At 37.2% G+C, this 18141-nt stretch overlaps 1 protein-coding gene across 16 annotated transcripts in view; it reads left to right on the forward strand.

The window, feature by feature from the left end:
- The window catches only part of RBM45 (RNA binding motif protein 45), a gene marked incomplete at its 5' end in the record, with an annotated part of 56540 nt that overhangs the window by 23857 nt on the left and 14542 nt on the right, over positions 1-18141 (forward strand). For 15 of the 16 annotated variants that reach the window (XR_013993518.1, XR_013993519.1, XR_013993520.1 and 12 more), the window contains 8 exons: positions 4734-5182; positions 9186-9308; positions 11444-11570; positions 13684-13806; positions 14592-14774; positions 16780-16909; positions 17082-17166; positions 17363-17526. Coding sequence is in view for 6 of the 16 variants with exons in the window: in XM_081051504.1 (XP_080907630.1) it covers positions 4883-5182; positions 9186-9308; positions 11444-11570; positions 13684-13806; positions 14592-14774; positions 16780-16909; positions 17082-17166; positions 17363-17526 (1235 nt within the window). Of the gene's footprint in view, positions 1-4733; positions 5183-9185; positions 9309-11443; positions 11571-13683; positions 13807-14591; positions 14775-16779; positions 16910-17081; positions 17167-17362; positions 17527-18141 lie in introns of those variants that run through there. The other variant, XM_081051505.1, reaches the window with a different exon arrangement.

The raw sequence follows: 18141 nt of genomic DNA on the forward strand, positions 1-18141 counted from the left end.
CTGGCCCACTCCCTCCCAGCCAGGCCCACACCGACCACAGGTCCAGTAGCTTGGGCCGGTGGCTCAGCCTTCTTCCTGTCCAGTGAACTCTTAATAGTCACCCCGGCGGTGGCTGGGCCGGAGCCCATGCCCCAATTTCTAGACTGTCAGTTCTGCAGCAGCGCCTCAAAGACCTCCGCAGCAGGGCCAGCCAGGCATGGGCTTCCAGTGGACCCCAGCCAATGGCAGGCTGGGCTCCATCCACGCCACTAATTGGCTTCCAGATCCAATGGGATCGCAACTTTTCCAAGGGCTTAAAGCCTTGGACCCACTGGGCAGCCACTGGCTGAGTCTAAACGTGACAAAGTGAATGTCCCTAACCCAGCTCTTTTTCATTCGTGTAACTTTCACCTAACCAAAGAGTTAAATTATCTATGTATATTCAGTGTGTACCAGTTCTTGCTTGAAGTAGGAACTCAATGTTTTATGAATGGTCCATTAGCATTTGATTGTAGTAACCAAATCAGGTCAACAAAAAGAATAAAACAGTAGCTCACTATGGGCAGGCACTATGCCAAGCCACTTGAAAATACGAACACCGAACCGCTGCCCCAATTTTCTATGAATTACAATCCAATTGGGGTAAAATTTAAATATATTAAAAGTTAAATCATTATAAATTAGCTACACAAAAATACAGTAATACAAGAACTGACAGCAAGGTTTCAAGCTGCCTGCTAATCACCAGAAGAGTGGAATGGAGTATAAATAGAAAAAGAATGAGTCCTGAGGATCAAGGGAAGGAGATATGGAAGAAAGGACTGAGCAAGTTTTAAGACAAGGATATTGAAGGCAGACAGGTGAGAACGTCAAAGTTGTGTGTAAGAAAACATGAGAAGGGAAAGAAGCTTATCTGTAGTTACATAATTACTCAGGGAGGTGTGGGTGGTAAAGCTGTGACAGAGAAATTGCAATATTAAAATCATTTTTTAAATTGTTCAACAATCAAGGTATTTGGGAAAGTCATAGTGAAATTTTTGTGAATTAGGTAAGTGGGAAGTTTACCCAATATTCTTTTTCTATAGAACTCTGTCCAAAAAGACCTTCCTGCCATGAGGGAAATGTTCTTTGTGTCCACTCTCTACTATCAGCAAGTAGTTTTTGAGCACTTGAAATGTAGCTAGTTGATGATAGCCATTCTAACTGCATCGAACACCTCATACACTATTGGTGGGAATGCAGACTGGTGCAGCCGCTATGGAAGGCAGTGTGGAGGTTCCTCAAAAAATTATGAATAGAATTAACCATTGACCAGCAATCCCTCTCCTGGGTATCTACCCAAAAAATCTGAAAACATTTATACATAAAGACACATGTGCTCCAATGTTCATTGCAGCTTTATTTACAGTGACCAAGACATGGAAACAACCAAAATGTCCTTCGATAAATTAATGGATAAAGAAGTTGTGGTATACATACACAATGGAATATTATTTGGCTGTAAAAAAAGATGATATAGGAGCATTTGTGACTAGATGGGTGGATCTTGAGATTATAATGCTAAACGAAATAAGTCAGACAGAAAAAGCAGAGAACCACATGATTTCACTGATATGTGGTATATAAACCAAAAACAACAAAAGAATAAGACAAACAAATGAGAAAAAAAACTCATAGACACAGACAATAGTTTAGTGGTTACCAGAGCGTAAGGGGGGTGCAAGGGTGGGAGATGAGGGTAAGGGGGATCAAATATATGGTGATGGAAGGAGAACTGACTCTGGGTGGTGAACACACAATGTGATTTATAGATTTATAGATATTTAAAAGATGTCTTCAAATTGAATCAAAAGGAACAGGGCTCTTGGGGGGAAAAATCAGGAGTTAAATATTATTCCCAAACTCAAACAAAGGCATGCAAACTCAAGAAAAAGGAGAGTGCCACATTTTGAATGCCTACCACAGGTCAGGGTAGGTACTTGCATACATCAAATGGAGATTCTGCCCCATAATTATTCAGAGCAATAGGAAAGCTACTAATTGATCACCAATAAATATCATTGGTAAAATCTACTAAAAATTTTCAAATAAAGCATAACATTTTTACTTAATTAAATATAACGTATGAAGACTAATATTGAAAACCAGTAAACCTCATTTCCATTACATCATGTCAAGGAAATTTGAAAAATAATGAGAAGAATTTACTATTTTCTTTTTGCATTTCAAAAATAAATCACAATATCATCTCTTATTTTTTTAAAAAGAAATTCATAAGAATTTCGGAAGAAAAAACTTCAAGGAAAATCTGAATTTCATGTGAAATAAACATGTGTTCATGATTCTAATAATTGTGCATTGTACATTGCATGTTTTAAAGCCTTGAAAATCTTTAATCTGCAAATGGCCAGCACATCTTTTCTCTAATACAAAACCAATTAATAATCATTCTTTCAAACCTCAGAATTTTCAGCTGTTTTAGTTACATGTGATTTGTGTTCAGTTATGATTTTATATTATTTGAAACATGACAACTACTCATTATTGAGTGACGAAAATGTTCTAAAATTGATTGTGGTAACGGTTGCATAACTCTGAACATACTAAAAAAAACATTTAATTGCACAATTTAAATAGGTGAATTTATTATATCTGAATTACGTCTCAATAAAAACTATATTTAAAATAAACTGATGCCAGATGAAAAAATACATTTACAGTATTTTAGTAATTTATAAGTAAATTTCTTGTTTTCCTTGAATATGTGGTATTTCACATAATTGAGTGGTAAAGAAATTTTGCTTTCCTAGCATTTCCCATTATTTACATTCCTGGTTTTGCTTTATGCAATCTTTAATCCTTTCTTTAAGAAAAAAAAGTAACTGATCTGAATATCAGCCCCAAATTTTCAGGATTGGTAAATCAATAATCTCATTTTACAAAGAGTGGAAAAACCCCAGTCAGTGCAATTTAAGAAAATTATACATTTTCCACTAGATGGCACTGGTGTGCAAATAGTATTGCTAGAATCTTTGCACTTCCTCACACATCAATAAAATTGTTACATTACCACATTGTTTTCCTTCATCTTGATTGGTCTGGAAAAGATAAAGTGGAAAGTTAAGATAAAATACTTCCTTGACTTGCTAAGCTTCAGGGTAAACAAAGCCTACATTTTACAAATGTGGAATGTAATGCAAGGTGAAAGTGTCACAATCCTAGCTAAATCAAGGGTGAGAACCCAGAATCCTAGACTCCTAGTTGCCATCCCACTGTACAGTATCAAGAGTTGAGGAGTGGATACCATAGTCAAAGAGACAAAGAAAATTAATCTCTATCGTGCTATGGTACACATATTATCTCATTTGATCTCTAAGTTATTAGTTCTACCGTGTTTCCCCCAAAATAAGACCTAACTGGAAAATAAGCGCTAGCATGATTTTTCAGGATGACATCCCCTGAACATAAGCCCTAATGCATCTTTTGGAACAAAAATATATTAATATAAGACTCGGTCTTATTTTCGGGGAAACACGGTATGTGTACTATCTCATATAATCCTGACTACACAAGCCCAAACGATTAACTCATGAGGGAAGCAGAGTGAGCATTTTGTTGACTACTAGAGCACTTCAGTAAAGTGCAGTGCCCAACACGTAGTAGACAAGTCAAAAACATTTGTTGCTTAAGTGAATGGATGAGTCAATTAACTAAGTTTGACAAATACCCCATTTAGTGGGTAATATTATTCCTACTTTAAGGTTGAGGCAACTGAAATTGAAAATCTGAGGTAACTTGTCCAAGCTCGCACAATTCAGTGGCAGAACTGTTTAACACAATCTGACATTACTTTGCATTACTTATTTGCATGTAAGATTTCCACAACAGATGAAAAACTCTTTAAGGGCAGGGATCATATCCTTCCTATTACCCATTGCACGTACAGCTCCTTGCACAGAGCCTGGCACATAGTTGGTACACAATAAATGTGTTTCTCTCTTTTGAGTTCACAGCAACCCAGGTCTTAGAAGTCTGGACTTGAACACTCAAGAAGCTCTGCTCCTGGACCACTTTCTGATTTATTCCTTTCACTTCATTGCAATGCCACTGCTAAATCCAAGCCTTCTGGATTTCTGCTAGTTTTCTACTGACCTCTCCTCAAGGCTTATTAACAATAAGCCTTGGAAGTGAGTATGCATTTCACATTTTGCTTGCACCTTACGGTGTCTCCTAGTTCCACAGCTGAGCAGTCCGCCAGTTCTGCCCTCAGGGTGCCTGGGGGAGTGGAGTAGATCAGCAGGTGGGGTGGGTTCTAGTTTTGGCTCTGTTACTTTTATCTCTATTACTGTTTGGCTATTGCACGGGCCTCAATTTCCTCCTCTGCATTTTCTCAACAAATGAGGCTGGTTTTGGACGAGCTCAAAGGTGCCTTTCCAGCTTTAAGGCTTTTTCTGTTTTAATTCTGTCCTATGGTGGTGGTCCTCTATTGAGCTTATGACCAAGATAGCCAATTTTGGGGGAAGAATCCTTGGCTTCTGTTTGGCGGGTTGGGGGTCGGGGGATGGGCGATAAAGCCAAAGTTGGAAAGGCCTGTGCACCAGACTGGGCCGTCCTGGCCACAAGGAACTAGCTAGCATTGCACACTTGGTACTTGTGCCTGGGCTCCGCGGGATTGACCGCAAGGACTGGAAAAGGCTCCCCCGGGGCGCCAGGGGGCGCTGCAGGCAGTTCTCCGGAAGCCGGCACCCGGCGCGGCCGGACCGTGCCCGAGTCTTACGGCTTCCGGAAACGGAGCTCCGCACTCGCCCGTGCTGGCTTTGCGACAGCGGCGGTGGTGGGCACGGCGGAAGCGCAGGGGGCCGAAGGGGACGGGGGCCTCGCTCCAGCGCCGGGCTGGAGCGCCATGGACGAAGCCGGCAGCTGTGCGAGTGGCGGAGGCTTCCGCCTGGGCGTGGACAGCCTGGACGAGCCTCCCAACAGCCGCATCTTCCTGGTGATCAGCAAATACACGCCCGAGTCGGTGCTGAGGGAGCGCTTCTCCCCCTTCGGCGAGATCCAGGATATCTGGGTGGTGCGGGACAAGCACACGAAGGAGTCCAAGGGCATCGCCTTCGTCAAGTTCGCCCGCAGCTCGCAGGCCTGCAGGGCGATGGAGGAGATGCACGGCCGGTGCCTCGGCCCCAACGACACAAAGCCCATCAAGGTGCGGGTGCCCGACGCCGGGTGCCCGCGGGGACGGTGTCCGGGGGGCGGGCGTGGGGCTCGGGCTTCCCTTCCTCCGCTGCACCTGCTCCCTGGAGCATTCGGGCGGCGAGGCCAGGGGACGATGGCGTTGGGGAGAGGGTTTCTCCGGACCCGCCCGCGAGCCTGCACCGGGGTACGGTGTTTGGGGGGCGGGGGGGGGTGCGGAAAAGATGTCAGGCCGGGCGTCGGCTGCGGCGCGGGCTGCAGAGCTGCGGTCGCTGGCCGGCCCCTCCGCGCGCCCCCAGCCGCGCCCTGGACTCCTGGCCCACACTGGCCCTGGCCTGGCTTGAGGACTTACGTGCCCCTCTCTCAGAGCCCCCCCCGGGTTATCATTATAAAAATTGGTAATCCTACTTTTCTCCAGGTAGGTATGGGGCGTAACCCCGTGATAAAAGTACGTTCAACTGTGGCCCTCGGATGTGGGGCTGTTTCCCACGACCTGACCAAAGTTTTCATCATGGACAGAAAACTTAATGCAGGTGATTAAAATGGCTGCTGTTACAGATTCATCCCTTTTTTTTTTTTTTTTTTTGTGATTTTTAAGCTCGGTTGACATAAGGCTGTCTGTGAAGGTCTTCATGCCATACGTGTGGTTCCTGCCACTTTTCTCTGAGAGCACACCGAGGTGAATAGCCTGAAGGAGAGCCAAGTCCTTGTGACGGCAGCGTCGTCGTAGTAAATGCTGCTTCGTGTACTTAGTTCACCCCGGCGGTGTTTATACTCAGTGTCTGCACTTAACTTGTCTGTAAAATTAAGATAACTGACACATGGCAGAAAGAGTGCTTTTGAGGGTTATGGGACTTAATTTGTGCGTTTTGCACAGTGCCTGGCACAAGGTCAGCCTTCAGTATGTCCTGTTACTTGTCCGCAGTAGCCAAGAGAGCATTCCTTGCTGTGAGTTCACTTGCTATGAACTCAGTTCAGGGCCTAATCTTGAGAATCTGGCAGTGGCTTAAACTGTACCCTTCACCTGTCCTGTAAAAATAGTTGGTGTATTTGTAATTTTGTTGGAGCTTTCCACAAAGTTCTCTTTTCCAAATTTTCTTTTTTCCATTTTTTTCCCACCTACTACAGAAAACTGAGAAGAATATTATAAATATGGACTTACATAAATGAAAGACTCACAGATATTTCAGTCTCTGGAGGTCTTCCTTTTACCTCCATCTGCAAAGGAGAAAGAGCCTGGGTCTATACCAGCAACACAGTAGACAGTGAGCGTTCTTTCTCCTGCTAGCTCCCAAACGCTTTGAAGTGGGTGAGAACAGATCATCAATAGAATTAATTGGAAGGCTACAGCATATGCCAGGTCATGGGTTTGTAAATACGGTTTCTACAGGGCCAGAGAGTAAATGTTTTAGGCTTTGTGAACCACATACAGTCTCTGTCACACACTCTTTGAACAGCCCTTTAAAAATGTAAGAACAATTCTTAGATCATGAGCCGGAGAAAAATAGGAAGCTGTAGTGTACTAACTCCTGTACTAGATGATATTTTCATCTCCTTCTAATTATGATCTCTTAGCAGAGAGGGTTTTTATACTTTTGAATATAACATAACCACAGAAATCCTAACCAAAAAAGTTCTCCAAATTTCAAACCGGTTGACCACCCCATCCTGCCTTGATTATATTCCTAGAAGAGAAGTGAAATTCCCAACACTGAAATGTAGCCTCCCTTTTAGCCACAGAGAAATTAAATTATTCCTAAAGATAAAGGTTAAATTCTGTTTTTCACATTTTTGTCCACTCGTTTTCAGCCAGAGGGTTGTTTCACTATAGTGCCTAGCTAGACCATCAGTTCATTCTTCAGCAGCTGCAGCTTGGACTGTGTTTCACTGGAGTGGACTTTTTGTTGATTTTTTCAGTATTTCCCAGTTAAATTAATTCAGCTTTAATTTTTCTCATGTACTTTTGCGAAGTTTCCGAGGATCTACTAGACAAATTAGAAAGTTTAAGCACCAGGCCTATATTCAGAAAAGATTGTCCAAGTAAGAGTCATCTTGTGACCAGCTGCATTATCTGGAGGAAAGGGGTAAAACTAGAGAAAAATCTTGGTTTTTAACTTTGCAAAAATATCTCTAATAATTTAGTGCCCATAGTCTGTGAACATGAATTTCAGGGGAAATTGACCATGAGATATTTAAAGAGACATACGGTCTACTTAGATACTGTCTCCTTTATCAGAAAATTTCAACACTATGGTCATCTAAAATTTAGAATTTATGATCTGATGGCACCTCCAATCTCAAATCTTGCCTGAGACTCCTTTTTTCCCCCTAATGTCTTCCCATATACTTAAAGGTTCCCGATTCGTATTTGCCTATTGACCGCATCCAGCAGACTAATTTTTCTATTGAGCCATTTCTGCATTGCTCAATATTCTATTACTAATGTCTCATACAGTGCTTCACATAGTGGGCATATAGTGTAGATTTATTGAAACTGGAAATAGACTCTACCTAGAGATACGTCTGTAGCTGTGTCTTGTAAGCAAGATTCTACACCTCTGTGACAGCTGTTCCAAGCAAACAAAGCCTTCTTTTTCAATATTCCTAAAATCTCATGGCTTTATTAAATTCTGGATCCTTTTAGTTGCTGCCTCATACTCTAAAATTCCATAGCTCCAGGCTTTCTCATTCTTGAATAACATTCAGCCCCCCTTTAAAGAAGAAAAAACCCTCAAGTGCCATTGTGTGGTGATTTATAGTTTATTAAATTCTTTCAAGTTATAAACAATAAAATAGCCATTAAAATTCTTATGCTTATGGCTCCATAAATAAATCCACAATCCTATTTAAAGATTTTAATGTTCCTCTGGAATGTAAAAACCAAAACAATTTTACAAATTAAATAAAAGCAATACCATGAAGCTAATTTCAAGTAATGACCTAATGTCATAGTTGATGTTTCAATAAAACTAAATTGCCAATAGTAGAGTATAGAGCTTCAAGTCATTTTGTGCATTTTCTTGCTCACATACATCATCTGGATGGTAACTGATATGATACCGAGTATGGTTAAATTACCTTTTTTAAAGATTAATGTTAGAAAATTAAAAATAGGACCATCTAGAATTACGCCCAACTATATCAAATGTCTCATTAAACAAATAGACTAAACAGTTAAAAGGCAGGGATAGTCAGACTGGATTTAAAGAAAAGACAAATACTGTCTATAAGAGACACAATTTAAGTATAAAGATACAAAGTAGTTGAAAAGGATAGAAACAACTGCTGTATCAGACAAAATGGTCTTCAGCAGGAGGAGTATTAACAGGATTCTTTCTGAAGAATACAAATGTCAGTCAAAAAGTACACAACAATCCCCATTGTTTATGCAGCCAATAATAGAGCTTCAAAATATTAGGTTGGTGCAAAAGTAATTGCAGTTTATAAGGTTAAAAATTGCAAAAACTGCAATTACACCAACCTAATACGTGAAGCATTATTGATAGATCTAAAAGGAGAAAGGTAAATTCACAATCAGATTTTTACACTCTTAGTATCGGATAGAACAAATAGACAAAATTAGTAAAGATGTAACATTTTAATAACACTATCAATCACATGTAAATTGACATTTATTGACCATTGTACCCAACAACTTCAAAGTACATGTTTTTTCTTTATAAAAAAATTTATTGGGGTGACAATGGTTAGTAAAATTGCATAAGTTTCAAGTAGTACATATTCTTTTTCAATGTACTGACGATTGCTTTTGGTAAACCAAAATCTGAAAGTAAAAATACATTTGGAAAAAACAGTACAGAGATTGGTATTATCTCATTAAAAAAATCATTGCAATAAAGATTGATTTAAAAAAATGTATAAGACCCTATTATATTGCATTTAACCTAACGTGAATCTCATACTAATAAGGAAGGAAGTATACTTAAGGAATAAGAAAATAAATAACTGGTTTTTTTCACATTCACATTATTTTGTGGGTTTTGTTTGTTTCTTAGGTTTTCATTGCTCAGTCCAGGTCATCTGGAAGCCACCGAGATGTTGAAGATGAAGAACTTACAAGAATCTTTGTGATGATACCAAAATCCTACACAGAAGAAGATCTACGGGAAAAATTTAAGGTACTTATGTTTTCTAATCCAGTAGCATCTGTGATAACTCCCAATCCTAAATTGGTTGTACAGTTACTAAATCTGAAGTGTTGTTTGAGATAGATCATTGGATTGGTGGTAAAGAATTAAATAACTATTTTTAAATCCTCTATTTCAGTCTGGTTTTTAAATATTAAGTCTAGAATAAATTAACTTTAAAGAATATATAAAAACTGGAAAATAGTAATAATGAAAACACAGATTCAAAAAAATGAATGATAAAGCTCAGTTTTAAGTAAGGTCACACACTGAGTGGTAGAACCAAGATTTAAACCTAGGTTCTCTGAATCCAGAGCCTTCTCTTGGTCTTTACAATTTCAAAGCACCCTCTTATGGCTTCTCTCTATTACCTCTTCTGTAAGGGTGAGTCAGGCAAGCCTGAGTGTGTGAATTGTATTATCTAGTGATTTTTACAGGCTTATGGTATGTTAACATGGTACTTATTCACAGAAAAGCTTATTCTTTCTAGAGGTTTTTTTGTCCTAAAATTAGGCCTCTGGGGGAGTTATATTTAAAGAAAAAAATTATAGCTCTGAACTATAGCAAGATTATAGTAAATGAAATTTGAAGATAATGTTAAATCTCTGTTTAGCCATTTACTTTTATAAGCAGTGCTATATTTTCAAAAAATTATTAAAAAGCAATTTTAAAATCGTTTTGAATTGTAATTTTTGTATCCTTTTTTGTATTCTTCTTAGTGCTATGAATTGGGTAGGCAACAAGCAAGAAAGAAAAGAAACAAGTAGTAAAAAGTATTTTTCAAATTCCCAAGTGAAAGTTGAATAAAATACATGTACGTCAGACATGACAAATACCAGAAATATACCACGGGTGCCAAAAAATATATACAAATGGACACTTTGGTTAACATTACTCAAGCAGTAGTTCGCCATAATCAGAAGTGTCTAGACGCTGATGGTAACCACTTTGAGCATTTCTTGTAATTGCAGAAGTCAAATGTGACTTGTATTCATCTTTTGTTATCGGTATATATTGAGTATTACAATTTTAATACAGTTTTCCTTTCTTAAAGTGTGTATACATTTTTTGGCACCCTCTGTATATCCCGTATCTCCTTTAATAGTAAGAAAAGTTTTTACCTTATATATTTATAAATTGCTATCTCTTTCTGAGTGAACAAATAAGACATTTTTATCTAGTAATTACGTTGCTAACAGGTTACATGAGAATTTTATAAAACAAATAATAAATACTAAGAATTTATATCCCATATTCCAACATTTAATAAATAAACACATTTCTCAAATAAAGTATTAACTTTCTGAGTGAACCAGTGTGTTTTAGAGTTATACTTTGGGAGTCTCTCCTTCAAAAGAATACACAACCATTTGTGCTTCTTTTAGAAGACAAATAATTATAGTTAATGTTTACTGAGTGTTAAGTATGTTCCAGACTCTGTACAAGCACTCTAGGTGTATTAATTTGTTTAACCTTTAAAACAATCCTATGAGGTAGAATAGCCCCATTTAACAGATAAAGAGGCAGGCACACAGAGTGTAACTCAACTACTTAGTTAATAAGTTGGCTGACCCAAGATTTGAATCTAAAAGGTTCAGTTCCAGAGCCTCTGCTCTTAACCTTGTTACTGAGCCACACTTTGGAGTTCTTCAGACCATGTACAAATTCTTACTCTCCCTCCAGAACTTAGGCAAGTTATTTGATTTTACTGAGGCTCAGCTTCCTTATCTGTGAAGTAAGCTGTATGTATACACACACACATATCACACACGCACCTCACACACACGAGTGAGTGTGTGTGTGTGTGTGTGTGTGTGTGTGTGTGTGAGTATCCTTCAGGGATTGTTGTGACAATAAGATAATATATGTAAAGCAAATGCTCAGTAAATAAAAATTATCATGATTTTGGTTATGTTATTACTTGGTTATATTATTGTTATGGTTATTTTTCTAGTGTCTCGTTAGTTTGTGACATTTTGATTCCATTATTAAAAATAGCAGTAAATTCTAATTCTAATTTCTTTTTTTGCAAACAAGAGGTAAAAATAAATTTTAAGTTCTCAAATAATGTGTTCAGTTATTAATTTTGACTTCTCTAAGATAATTTTTTTTTTTTACTCTTATAGGTGTATGGAGATATCGAGTATTGCAGCATTATTAAGAATAAAGTCACTGGAGAAAGTAAAGGTTTGGGCTATGTTCGATACTTAAAACCATCACAAGCTGCCCAAGCAATAGAAAACTGTGATCGAAGTAAGGATGTATTTAACATTGTTAAAAACTTTTCTTAAAATTCTAATTATTGTAAATAACTGAATCAAATACTGGTTTTTGCTAATAACCGTACCATGCTAATTTAATCTTAATGATGAGAGTTTAAATACTATATATAGTGCTCACATGAAAATTAATGTTGGGGCTGTGATGAAGCTTTCATTGAAGCACAATCTTGAAGAAAAATATGAGCAATTGCATTAACTTAGTAAGAAAATTGCCGTATTTTGGTTATTCCATGGGTTTTGGGGATTTTTTTGGTATGTATTTTAGAATATTAAGTATTAAAAATTGACCTACCCTTTCAGGGTTGTTTTTTTTTTTCTTAATTATTCTTTATATTAAAAAAACTCTAAGTTTTCTTTGATATTTGTTTATATTTGACGTAAGCCCTAAATAGAATTAAATATACTAGTAAACATGTAAGTTATGGATAGGATTTATAAGGTTTGCTAACATAGGTAAGTAAATATACATTGGGTTAATTTCAAGCTAGAGTGACATTAATTTGATCTTCTGTTGTTGCTGGTGTACATAATGAAGAATAAGAATTGTAAAGAAGCCAAGGAGAATTTCCTTTGTTTTCATACATTTAGTTATATTGACCTTTAGAAATGAATTAAATCATTAAATTAGTGGGTTTCAGGATATTATAAAAATCTATACATACTGGAAAGAATTATTGTTAATCAGTAGAATTCTTAGATAACCCTAAAGTGCACACCAAAATTTTCTCTCAGAGTCTTCTAAATTTCTCAGTCAGCCAGTATTAATTGTGTCCCTATGGTATACTCATCAACATGTTAAGAAGAGGGATACGAATATAAAGCAGTTTTGGCATTTAAGGAATTTACAGCTATTTTGTATAGCAAAGATCCAACAGGCCAAAAATAAAGAATAGAACTCTTAAAGGCTCTTTGACAGCAAGGAGTATGTCTTATTTGTCTGTTCTGTCACTTCAAGAACTTAGTACAGTAATAGACCCTCAATAAAGATTTGAGCTCTTAATCAAAGATACTGCCATTGATAGTAGATTCAATAAAAATTGGCCACATGAGGAAAATATTCAAAAGTGTGTGATGTAGTCTATCAGTGGTGGTGAGAAACAAATGCACTGAATGAACACGGGACTGCATCAGAGTAGGATTTCCATCTGGTGTTGAGCAGGCAGCACAGAAGGTGACGGCAGCGTTAGCAGAGGCACAGGCACATAAGCATGTCTTTGCTTAGTACTGCGAGGGCAGCAGTGTGAGTGAAGCAGTGTTTCTCTTGAGAAAGGACGGTTGAGAAAGGACGGAGGTAACGAGGTGCACTGGAACCATGTGGGAGCTAATGAAGAGTTCAAGCTTAGTCTACATTTGGATTCCCTTGTAGATTGTTTTAAATGGAGAAGAAGAATAAAAACTGTTTTAGGACAGTAGATTTAACCACAGCATCAAGTGTGGATTTCCAGAGGAAGAATTCAAGATGGCTACTTTTATTCTTTTTGGAGCCACTGAATAATACGATGAAAACTGTGAACCTTCTCTCCTGAAAGGTGCACATGCACGCGTAACAATTTTGTTTAAAGTTTCAGAGGGTGAAATGGAACCTTCCCACCTTTTGAGCTCATCCTTGAACCCCTGGTTAAATCCTGGATCCCGAGGCAGAGACCAGTTGAAGCGTTGTTGTAATTAGTTGAAGAGAATCTAAATTAAAAACAGAAGCAGGGACGTTAGAATGAAACATAACATATTGTAAATGGATTTCACAGGAAGAATCTTGAAGACAGTTTGACTGAAGAAGCCCTACAGGATTCTTCTATGAAGGAGCCTGGGAGAATAAATGACGATGTCATCTGTAGTTGGGGGAAGATTGGAAAGAATAGCATAGAATTGCTGATCTTTCACATTTACACTGACCCATAATTTGAGATTCTTGCTGTTTCTCATTTTCTCTTTGCCATCTTCCAAAAAAAGCAAAGAAAGAGGTCTGGTTGTGTAGACTTTGTTTTATACAGTATATTTACAAAGTCAACCACTAATAATCAAGTATATTTGCAGGTATGTGAAATTTGCTATGAAGTTTGAAATTCATGGATTGTCTTTTTCAGGTTTTAGGGCAATCTTGGCTGAACCCAAAAATAAAGCATCTGAATCTTCAGAACAAGATTATTATAATAACATGAGGCAGGAGACTTTGGGGCATGAACCTAGAGTAAATATGTTTCCATTTGGTAAGTGGGCTACCTTCACACTAATAGTATTATTATATACAATCCTGTTTTGAGGTTTTAGAAATACTCTTTTATTAGCAGTCTATAAATCTCAGTGTTCAGAAGTCTAACTGTAGTGGGGTGTTTTTTTTTTCTAAGAAGTTGGTCATGACTCCTCATGTCCTTAATATTTAATACTTATTTCCACTTATTTCCAGTTTTCTCTGATTAGTCAAGCCTGATCTAAATATTCACCTATGTCACTGCCTCTTTTTTGGGTGAGCTTCTACATGGACGCAGCTGACCAAGAAGTATGAAAGAGCTGTACAAATATCCCCTCAGTATTGAATCCTAAAATTTTATCCCTAAGCTACCGTTGCTTTAAAATGAGAGCTAGAGAAAGGAGAGGAATGACAAAAGTAGAATCTAGAAAAAAGGGGAAAATAGGTGATGAAAGTAAGACCTGTGAATGTTATTTGGCATAAGCTTTGTTTTAGGTAAAACACTTGCAATCGTTTGCAGTTTTGCGTAGTAAACATATTCTTGTGACGTTTAGACCACATGCTTCTGCTTATATTTCTGTGTTGAAAGCTGAAGAGTGGGAAGAGTTGTCTGCTTTCTTGGTGTTGGTCCCTTCTGATAGTACTGAGGACCAAGAGCATTCCTCGGTCATTCAAAATATAGGGACTTTGTTTAATGCGATGGACTTAATGATAAGTTCATTTTATTTTCTAGTAATAAAATGTTAAATGAATTCTTGAATGTGTAGAAATTTAAAGATTTACTTTTTTGTATATTGTTTGTAGGAGAGCAACAACCTGAATTTTCAAATTTTGACAAGAATGACAACAGAGGCCAGGAAGCTATCTCCAAACGCCTGTCAGTTGTATCAAGAGTTCCTTTCACTGAAGAGCAGCTTTTCAGCATTTTTGATATAGTACCAGGATTGGAATACTGTGAAGTTCAACGAGATCCTTATTCAAATTATGGTAAAATAGTATCTATATTGTTTTTAAATATAATGTGTTTTGTTAAAATGGTTTTTTCTCCAATGATACTTTGTGTCAAAATAGAGCATTTTTTTGTTTCCAGTTGTACAACAAAAATACCTCAGGTAGAGTCTCTCTCTGTACTCTTGATTAATGCTAGGTAAGTTCTAAAACCCTTTCCTGTTCATCCCCAAGTCTCTTTTCTTGAACTTTATACCTCAAAATGAAACTCCCTTTCTTCATTTCAAGTACCTGATTGCCCTACTTATTTTTCTACTTCTTCCTGTTCTTAATACAAGCAAGGCTCTAACATCCATTTGAACTTTTAACTAATTAATTAATTAATTAAACCTATTACCTAATGTCAGCTTAATCTATCTTTGTATTTTTTTAAGCCTATTGATTTTTTAAAGGCTTTTTTTTTTTTTAGATGGAGGCATTGTGGCATAATGGAAAAAGGTTGGCATTCTCTTTTGCATCAGACTCAGGTGCAAATCCCAGCAGTGGCACATAGCTTTGAGACCTTGGCAAATTGCTTATCCTCTCTGAGCCTCTCTTTCCTAATCTGTAAAGTGGGATTATTAATACCCTCTATGCCAGGGTAAGATAAGAATTAGAAATAATGTATGTAAAATACCTAATGTAAGTCCTGGCACATAATGGGCACTCCATAAATCTATGGGGTTTGTTGGTTTGTTTTAGAAAATTGGAGGTGAGGTGTGGTATAGAACAATCATACTTGGCATCTTTCCAGTACTGTAGATATATGTAATTTAGTCCTTTTAGGGTGTCATGAATGTTGAGTAGAATTAGGCAAATGAGTCAGGTCATATGGGCTGACAGGCCTGGAGTGTCCCCACCCTTCCCACAGACACCCCCACATGCTCAGTATTACCCTCCCCAGCACGGTCTTTTAGCAGAATAGCCCCTCTGAACCTACTTGGTACCATCTCCAGCCTTAACCCAAATTTACTCTATCATTCTTTTTCTGATTCTAAGGCACACATTTTGTGTTTTCTGGCACACTTGTTATATTCATATGTAATTCTCTTTTGTTTTCTTTCCTTTTTATCTGGCATGTTGAAATGTATTTGTTCCTTTATCTTCTGTATTGTTTCTGTGGTTGGATGTGTCTGATAAATACATATGTCATTGGAATACCTTTGTATTGATAGAGATATCGTATAGTTAGAACACTATTTGAATTTCAGTTTTATATGTTCATTTGCTTTCTGAGTTTTATTTTAATTTCATTAAAATGTTGGGATGCTTAAGTTTAGACAGGAACATTAAATCAGAACAGTGTTTACCCCAAAGTGGGTTACATTATAAAATATCCTGAAAACCTTTTGATTGTGTTACAAGCTTCTGGGCTGTCCCTATCAGGACTCCAGTATAAAACTAGTCCCCTCCTTAAGTATCACTTTCGTGAATTGAAATCTATCCCCTTACCTGAAAGCTCTCCAAAGGCATGTGAAATATGTGACTTCTCATCTGAGACCCTCTGTTGCCTACATTTTGTTTTTCATACATAATCACTTGTCTTCTCTTTGCCACTACAGCAAGACAAGATGACTATATATTCTTTCAGATAACACTTCTCATTCCATTTCCTATTCAGTATGATAGAGAAATTTTTAGAATTTCAAGTAAATTTCAAAGAATAAAAACTTAAGAAAAACTGGTTGGTTTTTAGGTATATTTGTGTCATATAAGAAAAGCCAGTATTCTAAAATTAAACTCATTGGATGGAACTTATGCTAATGATTCCATTTTCCTTAAAATACCATGTTCATATTTTTACCAAAATCTGGATTATGCTTTACTTTGTAGGAACACAGGTTTTACCCATACTCCTATGTATAAGAACTTTATTTTCTGACACATTTGATTCTGTTTTTACTAGCAGTATATTAGAGTATTTCTATATTGTTTCATTTCTGTGGCAATACAGGCTTTAGGTACTCTGTTTTTAATTTTCTGTATATTCTCTACTTTGTTTTAGGTCATGGAGTGGTTCAGTATTTTAACGTAGCATCAGCTATTTATGCAAAATACAAGTTACATGGATTTCAGTACCCTCCTGGAAATTGGATAGGTGTTTCCTTCATTGATGATGGGAGTAATCCAACAGAGTAAGTACCATTCCAGGAGTATCTAAAGCCAAGCTTTGGGTACGTGATTATGACTTGAAGAATAAAAATAGAAAACAGTTGACCTCTCCAGTGAGGGGACGACACAAAACGAGTTACTGTTAAGAGATTGAATATTTCTGGTGTTCTGTAAATTACCCGTTATTATCTCCAGTCTCCTTAGAAAAATGGCAACACAGATGGTAGCTGCACAGCTTGCCTCAATGGTGTGGAATAACCCAAATCAGCAGCAATTTCTGGTAAGTGTGTAAGAATTTAACCTTCACAGTACATCTTTAGGATATAAAAGAAATGTGGTCTATGTTTATAGAAAAATTTTTCAGAGCTATAGTAAAAGATCACACAGGTCCATGATACATATTTCTTTAGCTCTTGGCTTAAGATCCCTAAAGTGTAGTTTTTCTTTTTCTTGTTTTGTACCTAACTCTTCAACAGCAATTTGGAGGAAGTTCTGGATCACAGTTGCCTCAAATCCAGACAGATGTTGTACTTCCATCATGCAAAAAAAAAGCCCCTCCTGAAACTCCTGTGAAAGAAAGACTTTTTATCGTGTTTAATCCTCATCCTTTACCTTTAGATGTATTAGAGGATATATTCTGGTAAGATCTCAATTCCACGTAGGTACATTTTATAATTTAATTTATTTAAACCAGTAATTTACTCTTACAATCTTGAAACCTAGAGACGATTTGTTCTGTGGTTTGAAAAACTCCTTATTGATACCACCTTTCAGAGTATATGATCGTTTCCTTCTCTTTTTTTATCATTCACATGTCCTAAGTCTCCATACAGAATTAATTTCTGTTACTTTGTTTTGAAAGCATAAAATGTGTAGGATTGTTTTAAAACATTGCATGCATAGAATGGACAAATCGTGTTTCTTGATAGAAGATGCATCTGCATACACCTGTGCTCTAGAATTCTTGTCACATGTCTTTTCCTTTGTAGTTGTAATTCAGCTGAACAGTGTTTAGTAAGCATCTTCTATTTTGTCAGCACTCTGTTGGATCTTTAAGGATTTTATAATTACTACATTGAGTAAACAGTTGCTTGCTTGTAGTATATAATAAGTACATAGAAGGGGAAGGCTCTTGTTTACTTCTGTGTTTTTAATATAATTCCGTTCTTAACTTTTTCTTTTTGGTCTTTCTTCATTTGCCTTCCAACAATGTTAGTGAATTAAAAAGATAGATAGGAAGCTTGTTAAAGAGCTG

This window comes from Rhinolophus hipposideros (assembly GCF_964194185.1).
Source record: "Rhinolophus hipposideros genome assembly, chromosome: 6".
NCBI lineage: Eukaryota > Metazoa > Chordata > Mammalia > Chiroptera > Rhinolophidae > Rhinolophus > Rhinolophus hipposideros.